At 37.3% G+C, this 12,298-nt stretch overlaps 1 protein-coding gene across 5 annotated transcripts in view; it reads left to right on the top strand.

Annotated features, from left to right (window-relative positions):
* mbd6 (methyl-CpG binding domain protein 6) overlaps nucleotides 1–12,298 on the top strand; it is a 211,044-nt gene that overhangs the window by 143,289 nt on the left and 55,457 nt on the right. For 4 of the 5 annotated variants that reach the window (XM_055638685.1, XM_055638684.1, XM_055638686.1 and 1 more), the window contains one exon: nucleotides 495–1,490. The exons of the other annotated variant lie outside the window; for it this stretch is intronic. In XM_055638685.1, the coding sequence (XP_055494660.1) occupies nucleotides 495–1,490 (996 nt within the window). The remainder of the gene's footprint in view (nucleotides 1–494; nucleotides 1,491–12,298) is intronic. 5 annotated transcript variants of the gene reach the window in all.

The raw sequence follows: 12,298 nt of genomic DNA on the forward strand, positions 1-12,298 counted from the left end.
TTGCAACATTTTGCACCATTCAATTTATTCTAAATTCACTTCGGTGGAACCTATTTTCATTTTTAACCAAAGGTTTTTGTTCCATTAGTTCTAATGTAATCACTATTTAGAAATGTTTTGAGCATCACTCTTGATTTGAACTGATGTATTTTGTATTGCCTGATATATAGTTTCCTGCATTTGTGTCAAGTGAGAAAAGCATTTTTATTTTCTCTAGGGTTTTATGCTGTAGGATATTTTATAATGACGAGTTTGTGTTGGGTTTAAATATTGTGTTTGGTTCTTTAAGAATGGATTTAATATGTCCAATTTATAACAGACAAAGTGAAGAGCTGGTCAAGTGGATAATCAAACCTAGCAAATTAATCTTTTTGTTGTTAGTTCCCATGTTAAATTGTTAATGTAAAAATTGGAATGTGAAATGTAATCATTATAAATGCGAACACAAGTAATTAAGCTATTTTGCTCATCTTTAACCTATCTGTGGGTTTCAGGTAGTTCTGGCCAGGCAGCATCCATGGCCATTGCAGGCACCAACCAACTTGCCATTACCAAGACAACATCCGTTCTGCAAGATGGAGTTATAGTTACAACAGCAGCTGGAAATGCATTGCATAGTCAGATCCCCATGGGGGGTACACTTCCCATCATTGGTCAAAACAAGGCTTTTCATTTTGGACATGCTGTCCCTACGAGTAGCAATCATACCCACTCTCTGAACCCAAACCTCCTTGGCTCTCTGTCCATTCCTTTTGCAATGAACCAGCAACATCTTCTGAACCAGAATATGCTGAACATGTTACCCACATCAGTAGATGGCAAGGGAGAAGTCTCTATGAATCCTTTGGGAATTCTGAACCCAAATTTAAATGCAGCTTTGACTTTGCTTCCTGGTGATTTGGCGGGACAGACTTTACAACCTGTTCAGCTTTTGGCAACACTGTTTCAAAACCAGGCACAGGCTACAATGCTACCCCTTACATCTTTTAACTTGACTCTCCCAGATTTATTGCAGCAACAAAACCACCCTTCACCTTCTGTGACACAAATCCAATCCCCGCCAGATCATTTGCATAGCAATCAATTAGTTAGTAACAGATCACAAACCCTTTTGACAAACCCTCTGGGGAACCCTTTACCAAGCCTTTCAAGCATTGATACCACTACAAACCCTCTCCTCCTCCCAGCTGTCACAGCAGCCCCGGGACTAATGGCCCTCAATCCCCATCTGTTGCGAAGTGTTCTGCACTCTCCTTTGAACCATGGTATAAATCACTCTGAAGTTTCCATAGCAACCTCATCCCAGGCAACCACTACCACCAGTACATCATCCGTAGCAGCACTTGCTGTCTCAACTCTTGGTGGGACAGCAGTCATGTCAATGGCAGAATCGCTGCTACCCATTTCAGCTGCTGGGCATGCAACAGGACCTACAAAATTGAACAACTCCTTGCTACCACACCTCCCTTTGCTAGGAACCAACTTTCTTGGTAAGTTTTAAATTGCCAAGTGACTGGTACATTTTACTTGTGTCAAGAAATTCAATAGACATTTCAGCAATGTTATTTTTAATCTCTCTTTAAAATATTCTTAAAAATGAGTTAGGGTATTAAATGTTTTGGACAGAAAACTTCCTCTTCACCTGGTACAGATTGAAATGTACTTGTGTGGAGTTACTCCATTTATTAATAGTTCAATCTCATGGAAAATAAATTGGGATTTTAAATATGTCACATGAATTAAGGAGTGCAACAAATATTACTGCAAGGAATTGTTTTCTCCCCATTTAAATCATTAGGAATGTATATGGATGATGGACAAATGTTTTGATCAGGCAAATAACACCTAAAAATCCTGAAAATGTATGTTAAGTGTACTTATTTCAGGAGATTCCTTTAACTTGCATTTAACCATATAACCATATAAGCACGGAAACAGGCCATCTCGACCCTTCTAGTCCGTGCCGAACACATAATCTCCCCTAGTCCCATATACCTGCGCTCAGACCATAACCCTCCATTCCCTTCCCATCCATATAACTATCCAATTTATTTTTAAATGATAAAAACGAACCTGCCTCCACCACCTTCACTGGAAGCTCATTCCACACAGCTACCACTCTCTGAGTAAAGAAGTTCCCCCTCATGTTACCCCTAAACTTCAGTCCCTTAATTCTCATGTCATGTCCCCTTGTTTGAATCTTCCCTACTCTCAGTGGGAAAAGCTTTTCCACGTCAACTCTGTCTATCCCTCTCATCATTTTAAAAACCTCTATCAAGTCCCCCCTTAACCTTCTGCGCTCCAAAGAATAAAGCCCTAACTTGTTCAACCTTTCTCTGTAACTTAGTTGCTGAAACATTTCACATGCTTCCACTGCAATTTTTAAATTTTTATCAGATTTCTGGAAAGCTTTGTTTTGGAGTGAAATTTTTATCAAGTAACATTTCAAGACTGGATTTATTTCAGTAAAACGGAATGACCTTGGTTGACGTAATGAGTTAGTGTACAATGTAGTTAGTCACATGAGATATAAAAATTTTTGACGGAGTCGACTAATGGAAAATATAAAGAACCACTGATTTCTGTACGAGTAAATGATGGGAGTTGGCATTAGCTAATCTATTTAATTTCAATAACTATTTTGCCCCCTTATTGACCGATTTTCAAGAACTGATATTTGCAGCAAGTGAAACAAGGATCTAGGACTTGAATGAACAGGAAAAGCAACTGCATTTCCTTATTTAGTCAGAATGAAGAGTTGTGATATAACTAGCATGAGTTGAAATACTTTAATATGAATTTGGAAGAAATAATGGAGGGAAAGTGGCTGAATTACAACTATGAAAAGAAACAAAAGTCGTTTTTAAAATTAGAAATTTAATATCGTTCAGTAATGTTTCGAAGTTTAAGAAATGTGACTGCCATTGTGACACTTGGTATTCGCTGGGAGTATTTGACAATAAAATTATTAAGATAATCTCATAGCTAGTTTGGAGTTAATTAAATATGTCTGAAATTTAAATGGTTGCATCACAAGTTCATTGCTTCATTTCCGATTAGTTGTAAATTTTTCACAAAGATAGACCATAATTTGTGTTACTCAGTACACATCAGTGGTGAGACAAACAGCAAGATGTCATTTTCACGAGGTTGTTAACAGTTTATGATATCTCAAACAGCACCAATGGATCTCCACATTTCCTATGCAATGTCCTTCACCTGAGCATGCTGTAGCATTCACACAGGAACAATGAGTTTCACTGGCAATTTGACACAAAATTATGGGCTAAGTCAAAGAACGGAAGAAGATATTTTAAGATATTTAATTTATTTATACTCGGCAGTAAAATTGCCTGTATTCAATGAATTGCCATTAATGATGAATTTTGTTTTCAACTATTTTATAGCTTTAATATTTTAACTGGGGTATTTGCTTGGAATTTGGCAAAAGAAAGCCTCTTTAATAGCTGTCCTTTGCTTGTGCCCAATAAACAAAACTAAAAGATAATTGAGTTTTTGAAAATATACTCAACTGACAATCCTCAATTTTCAGACAACTGGGAGCTGAAAAGTCATCTATCCATGTTCTGCAGGCATGCTTCCTGACCCACCAAGTTGTGTGCCTGCCTTTAATGTAAAATCAGTTACTGTACAACTAAAACAAATTAATAGTGCTACCTTTTAATTTAACAAAACATACATCAACAATTTTATTGGTCGAGTACAGAACCAAAGTAACTGCAGATGCTGTTTCACTGACCTCTCTGCCAGTTGCTAACCATATTCAAATTCCCATTCCCACAGTGACCTTTCTCCTGGGCCTTCTCCTTTGCCAAAGCGAGGCCACACGGAATATGTAGGGAGGAACAGCAGATACTGGTTTAAACGGAAGACACAAAAAGTTGGAGTAACTCAGCGGGTCAGGCAGCATCTCTGGAAAAAAGGAATAGGTGACATTTCTGGTCAAGACCCTTCAGACTGAGAGTCAGTGGAAAGGGAAATGAGAGAAAAGGATGGTACTTAGGACAAATGAGTGAAAGATATGCAGAAAGCAATGATAATCAAGGAAACGTGAAGTCCATGATCGTCCATTGTTGACTGTGGGATAGGTGATAATGAGTTATTACAGACAGTGAAACTTAACAGATAGTTAATACATAGTGGGACTGAGGCCATACACAAACTGGTGGAACAGTATCTCGTATTCCTCTTGGGTAGCTTACAAACCAACAATATGAACATTGAATTCTCTATTTTTAGGTAATCTCGACTAACCCCACCCCCTCCCCCCCCCCCCCCCCATTTCCCAACCCTGTGCCCTACCTAGACTCACACCTATTTATCCCCTCCAACACCTTTTCTCACTCTGGATTCACAACACAACTCTTCAAGCTGTCATACACCTTCTGTTATATCTGACCCTTGTTCCAAACATCTTCCTATCAAAAACCAATGTCGACTTATTACCTGCTGTGTTAATACAATTGGATATCTGCTTGTTCTCAAGCCTATATCTTGAATCTTTTTTTAAAACCCTGTTCCACTTGCAACATTTATTGTTGAGGACCTTGCTCAATTGAGTTGATTACAACTTCCGTGCACAATCATTTTTTTGCCGCCAATTATACTTTCCTGGTAATATGCGCTGATTTTGTCTCATTGACTATCGTTTTGAAATTGTGTGGTGATGTGCTCTGCCAGTCTAATCTTTTTTAAATCAATGCGCTCTGCCATAACTATGACTATGAAAAGAACTTGTGAATATTAATTATTGTGCATCAACAAAAATTATCTACATAAGATTCAAATAGTGAACCATCCATTACATATAGACTGCAAATGAACCATTTCCAATTCGTTGCAGATTTGCATTACAGTTATATAAAATTGTTCATCAACCAATTAAATCCTGAATTGGTGTTTAATAACTTGAATTAGGCAATGAAAAATTAGTTATTTTCAATAATACTTTATAATAAGATTAATAGTTTGAAATCTCATGTATCGATGTAGCAAACCATTTTATACAATTTGGGACAGTAATATCATTTGTCAAGTTAAGAATTTATTGTTGGTTCCATTATATAGTAATTCCATGAATATTGCTTATAGCCATGCTGCTGAGCTTTTCACCCCAAATTGGTTACCCCATAAAGTAGGCTTACAGTATCTCTATCATGCATTTGGCCGATTCTCTTTATGACATCTCATCCATACCTCTGTTATTTCTGGACACAGTGCTGGTGAATCTCAGCAAGTCAGGGAGACCCAAAACATCACCTATCCTGAGATGCTGCCTGACCTGCTGAGTTACTCCAGTACTTTGTGTTCTCCTTTGTATTAAGCAGCATCTGCAGTTCCTTGGGTCTGTACCCTGTTACATCTGGATTTGTCTACTCAATAATCTTGGAATATGCAAACAAGGAACTGCTTTTCTTTTTTACAGGGAATTGGTGGGATTATACTCGAGTGCAGTATTGGCTCCATTCCCAAGAGATAATGTATTTGTTTTGGAAGCATTACAGAATAAATGCACCAGGAGATCCCTATATTGAGTAGGACAGCCTATACTACTCATTTGTACCATTAAAGTATACGGGATTTTGTGAACCTTCTTTCTTAGCTGAAAAAGGGAGTGGAAATATAGAGGTAGAGGTTGGTTCCTCTAGAGGGTTGTGATTCTCTATATTTCTATACCCCATCAAGCTGTGGGTGCTTAGTGAATGAGTATATGGAAGGCTAAGATCGATAAGAGTTTTGGATGCAAATAGAATCTAGCGATGCACATATTGTACGTGGAAGTGGATTTTTTTAATGGAGCATCCGCCATGTTCACATTGAATGAATGAGAATTTTTAAGGCGACGTGAGCTCTTCTTATGTTTCTACGATATAAACGATTTGTCATATTTCATGTACTGTCCTGATTATCCATTGCCCGTACCTGTTGATTAATTCCTTCACATCTCCAATCTGAAAATGTTGCCCCTATCTGAAAAACTTACACATAGTCTGGTATTCTGGAATTTTTTCTAGAAAATCTTTCTGCTGTCCATTTCCCATTGTCTTTTTGTATACTCTTTGGTCATGTCCCAATATATGCAATTTTTCATTTTATATCCAATATTTTTTTTAATTATATATCTGAAAGCACCATGGGATGATTATCTTAAAGGCACAATATAAATGCAAATTATTGTTTTACTGCCAAGTCCATGGCAATATTTATATAATTTCACACCAGAATTCATTGTCTCAAAACGAGAAATGTCTTCAGCTATAACTATTATTTTGGCATCAAACCCTTGGGTTGGCACTGGTTATATTACAGTAGTGTAAATCGAGACATGCATTGAAAATGCTTTATGCGAGTTTGAATTCCTTTTTATAGTTGAAGCCTGAATGAAGAGTAAAAATATACAGGCACGATTAAGTATATTAATTAGTTATCCAATGTCAACTTTGTTTTTAAAGTGAGTAGATTATATGAGATGTGCAATTTTAGATCCTTGGAATGTGTTTGAGTTTTTTAACTGAAACAAGACCTGCATAAAAACAAATGTTATAAATGTTCAACGGATCAGGCAACATCTGAAACAGAGTTAAAATTTCAAGTCAAAGACACTTCACCATATTCCCAGGCACTCTGATGAAAGTGACCTGAAAAGTTTGCGCTATTTTGATGCTGCCAGACCTGCTGAATATTCACAGCATTTTCTGTTGGAGTAAAAGGTGCTAGCAGGATACTCGATTTTAACTTTGGAAGAAGATGGATCCTTTGGCAGTTTAATGGAACAAGATGGAGGAATGGGGGAGCAATGGTCTCAGAAGAAAAAAGAAAGATGAACTTGCACTTACAAACCTCTATAAGAAGATTGCAGTGTGTACTATTGACCTAATTGCTGAACAATAAAATCAGATGTTCTGTTTTCTTACTGAAGGCAAAACTACGTTTTTTTGTTGTTTTTTTAATTTGTATTTTTTAATTAACCCATGTAAATAGAGCTATCCTTGCACACCAATCTTATTTGCAGCTGGGTAAAATAGTGTACTACAGAATAGTATAAATTGGTCCGATTTCTGGCTCGGGTCGACCTAATGGTCTCATGGAATAAAATGGGTTATATTAAATATGTTTGCACAATCTTGGTGTAATTTCGAAAGTATGCATTCAAAGTTTATAATTGCAGCAACTAGAAAAGAATTAAGCTTCGCTTGGCAACAGAACTGCCGACATACAAAAAAATATGGATCTCGTATGATGTAACTAGAGATGAGGCTGATGAGGATGGAGAATGGAGGGAGCTATATTTAAATATTGGAAAGACCTTAGCCATTGTTTTTGGACTCACTACAAATTTCATTCCTTGGCTGTCACTTCCAGCCCAGAACTTGCATCTAAGCTTGACTCAGACTGTTCATAGCCTTCCTATTGTATTTGACTCCCAAAGGGAATTTCTGGGTGCATGTCCCATCTGTTTGCTTACGTAATATCACCCAACTACATCCAGCCTAAATTGATGAAATTGTCAAGCAGGTAGATCTGCTATAACACAATAGTTGTGTTCCTGATAAACCTTGTGTTATAGAAAATTGTGTTATGAACAATGACGAAAGAGGATTAGGGGCTAGAGTTACAGAATCGCAATTACGAAGTTACTTTTACTACGGGATTTTCAAAAATAAAGTTTTGTATTGGCTGCAAGTTATTTTGTATCTGCAGGTTTGTTTTTATCACTGCAAGCTAAATATACCAAAGACTGCGTGTGACATTGTTTAATAGGTATCCCTGCACAAGTGTCAATGCAAACTATTGCTTATCAATTTCAGTGGCCAGACGCAGTTAAAGTAGCAGCTGTGTTCTTAACAGCAAATAGTGTCTGATCACTGTGGGGAACAACAATTTCTGCTTGTTAATTTCCTAAATAATTTTTAAGTGATTATCTCATTCCCAATTGAAATTGCATTATATCCAAATCGCCCCGCTTAATGCAAATAGTGTTTCCTTATTCATCACTCGCATTACATCAAGTTCATATTATGGAAACGCTCATTTTTGTTTCAAGGTCCAGCATGGAAACTGACTCTTTGGCCCACTGAGTCCACACCGACCATCCATCACCCTTGCACACTAGTTCACTTTCATCAGCTGCTCATCTCACTTTCTTGTTCACTCCATCCACATTAGGGGACATTTACAGTGACCAACAAACCCGCATGTCTTTTGGAAGAAACCAGAGTAAACCCACAAGATCACAGGGAGAATGTGCAAACTCCATACAGAGAGCACCCAAGGTCAGGATTGAGTCTCTGGCGCTGTGAGGCAGCAGCTCTACAGCTGCACTACTGTGCCAACTACAGTAGAACTATCTGTACCTACATTTGTTTTGTGGTTTCCAAATCAATCCTTTTTGATTAATAAATAGTTGTGGCAAAAGAGGAGCCTTACAGCAGATATCCACGGAAGTCAAAAAGAGGTGTTTGGACTTTCCCAAATCGCCAGAGCATGGTTGGTAACCTTTGCAGGTTATGACAAGCATGTTGAGAATTTCTATTTTCACCATCATTTTGGGGCATTACTTTCTATTTCCTCATCACTATTTGCAGGAACCTACCCTGTACTTTTTCAACTATTTTTTCTTAAAACTATCCCTTCATTATTGTTTACGAAGGAACTGCAGATGCTGGAAAATCGAAGATAGACAAAAATGCTGGAGAAACTCAGTGGGTGAGGCAGCATCTATGGAGCGAAGTAAATAGGCAACGTTTCAGGTCGAGACCCTTCTTCAGACTGACATACTTCATTATTGTTCTTCACCTAAAATAATTGCACCCTTCCTGTCTACCATTTTCTATAATTCTACACAACTTAATTCAATTGCTCCTTGCCTCCAAAGAAAAGAACCCAAGCCCAATCACTCTTTGCTTATGACTAGTTCTCCGCTCTAATAAAAGCTGCACTTTTCTGCACCCTTTATTATATTGCATTTTTTCTGCAGTATGGTGACCAGAACTATATATATTGGTCATACATTGGCGCGAATGCTATATTATACTTTGGATTACCTGCTCTTGTGTACTATGTCTTGGTTAATAAAGGCAAACAGTTTGTCTGCTGCTTTACCACTTTTTAACTGCTACCTTCAGAGAACTGGACATGGTCTCAAGATCCATCTCTCTGTATTGTTCATTATTCTGTCATAAAGGCATAAGAAGCAGGTTTGAAAGGGCCATTTAACCCCATGCTAGCCTTTCAATAAGATCATGGTTGATTTATTCATTTACACATACATACATAATTGTTATATGTTATAAATATATATATATATATATTTTAATACATATATATATATGCATATACATATGTATGTGTGTGTATATGTGTGTATGTATGTATATTTGTATATGTGTGTGTATGTAAATAAATAAATCAACCATGATCTTATAGAAAGCCTGGCATGAAGTCAAATGGCACTCTCATATATACACAAACACATACACACAATCTGGAACCTTAAATTATAATTTGCCCTCTAAAACTAATAGCTCTCAACAAGAGGAGGAAGAAGATTTGCTGGAAGTAGATAACAATTTTCACAGCTCAGCAGAGGTGGAGTTAGATAGTGTGAAAGACTTGTAAACAGTATATATGAATCTGTTAAAAGTGGACGCCGTAACTTCTATGGATAGTCTGCATTCAGAGGTATTAAAGAGAAAATTACGAAAGCTAGTGAAACATTATAGATGTAAAAAATTATAGATGTGGAATTATGTATGGTTGAGTTTTATCAAGTTTTAGACATTTGTGTCAAATTCAACTAGGGGTTTGCTTTGCAGCTGTCTTCTTGAGGCAACACTTTGTGCAGATGCTTTTGATAGTGGCCTACTGGATTCATGTTTTTACGTTGTCCCTGCTCTGTTCCAGTTGAATTCAACTCGGCTGTAAACCAAACCTTGGTACTGCTAAGCACCAGCTGTAGAATTTGGATACTTCTTACCATGCTCTATATCATTGACTTTGGGGCGGGGGGGGGGGGGGGGGAAACATACTTTCAAAACACCACTTTTGGTGTTGATTGATTGATTTGCTCTTATTGTTTGCTTATCTGATTGTTACAGCTCTCCACATATAAGTAACAGACCTATATAATGTCTTCAAATTATCTTCAGTAAAACTCTTATTCTTTAGATTGATACTTTGAAACAAATGTAAATGACCCCTTAAATTTCTGCTCAGAAGCTTGAAGATTCAAATTCTGCAAAAACGCTCTTGACTCTTGCCATAAATTCTCTCCTATTCCGTTCAATCGCTGAAATACCGTCCCCCATCTTGGTCACTCAAACTCAAAAAAAGCAGTCTTGTGCATTGCTTGGTTGATTTAGCTACTAGATCTGACTGGACTATATTAGTGCATTCTCCGCTGCGTATACTGCATATTCCAAGATTAAGCAAACCAAGTTTCTATCAAGCCTTTTTTCCTTCGACCGTAATTTTCCTCTGTCTAAGCTCTTCATTTTCAATATGCAATTCACGCACTCAAATGTTGTCCTCTTTGCCTCTGTTAAAACCTTTGAATCCTCTCTTTGAAAATATCTGCCTGATTCAAACACAAATCTTCTCACCTCCCAAATATTTGAATATGATGTTGCCCCTCAATCGGCTGACATTCATCACAACTAAATAAAATCTTCCCTATTAGGTTTCTACAATGGTCGTAGAAATTAAACGGTGTTAACCAAAAGTTAAAATCAGTACCCTAAATGATCATATCAGAATATCTCCCTTTGGCCTTTGATCTGCTTTTGACATATCAATAAGCATCATCCTCTAATATTCTTCCTATTTTTTCCAGCTTAATAGACCTTTCCATGTTTCTATTTCCACTTTCATACCCAGAACTACTTAAAAATTGGCTTCTCTTCTGTTTTTGCATAATACTTTGGGTCCTGTAAAGATAACTTAGAACATAAGAACTAGGAGTCGGCCAAACAACGCTTTGAACCTTCTCTGCCATTATTCAAGATTGGGGGTGATCTTCTATATCAGTACCATTTTCCAGTGCCATGTCCCCATATCCGTCAATTTGCTCTCATTCCCAGAAATCTATCGATCTCTGCTCAGAATTTACATAATGACTGAGCTTCCAGTGTAGAGTTCCAAAGATTCACTCTGGGTGAAGATATTTATCCTCATCTCGGTCTCAAGTAGTCACCACTTATTCTCAAAATATGTTATCAGCCACGGAAAAACATCCTTTGTGCATTTAGCATATGAAGGTCTGTTCTCTACTCTACCACTGCTGGCCATGTACAAAACTGTCCCTTGGTAACTATTACCTCATGAATACCACCTGTCCTGCCTTTATCAGACTTTTAACAGACAACTCATCTGCTCAAGATGAATTCCCAATCTACTTCATTACAGTCCTTGCAAATTTTCTTTATCTGAACCTTCTCTAGAGTTGTAAGACTATTCTGTACTGTTTATTTTCTCTTCCTCTACCTGATGTCCTGATGCATGGTATAATTCATTTTTTTTAGCAATCATATTCTGAGCAGAGATTGATAATGTATTTGGATCGAGCACAAACAGTTTTTCTTCATTGTATCTTGAGTACTCAATAACATACTGATAGCACTAGACTCATTGTCCAGGTGCTTGTCTGATATTCCTGCATGAACTCTATTTTCTATTAAACCAAGATTCTGTTACAAGATTCATCCATTTCTTTGGACCCAGACACCATTTCAGGCTCATTTGAACTTGTCCACAATATTTGCATTCTATTTCAGCTGAATTTCTGACCTATTCCCTCACAAAGACTTGTGTGTATTGTGAAACTCACCTGCTGAGTTTCTCCAGCATATTTGTCTACCTTTGTGTGTATTGTGAGCATGTATTTGCTATTATTCCTTCATCTGCCCATCTGCTGAAATCCTTATCTGTACTTTTGACGTTATCAGATTTGAATCTACATCTGTACTACTGGCTGGCCTCCCAATCCTCTGCTTCCTTTAAATCAACACATTCAAATCTATGCTGTGCCAAATCTATGCTGCCCTTATATAACATTTTGTTGCCCTTTCACTCCTTCGGACTCCTAATCAAACATAACACATCTTAAGAGCCTCTCCAGTTCTTTCTCTTCCAACAGTTCCAGATTGACATTCATCACTTCTGTTAATTTCCTATAGTTTTGAGTTTATACTTTCCTTGCACTGATATCGAGCAGAGGTTTTCGGAGCAGAACTAGGCCATTCGGCCCATCAAGTCTATTTCACCATTAATTCTATCTTTC

This window comes from Leucoraja erinacea, chromosome 7 (genome assembly GCF_028641065.1).
Source record: "Leucoraja erinacea ecotype New England chromosome 7, Leri_hhj_1, whole genome shotgun sequence".
NCBI classification, from domain to species: Eukaryota; Metazoa; Chordata; class Chondrichthyes; order Rajiformes; family Rajidae; genus Leucoraja; species Leucoraja erinaceus.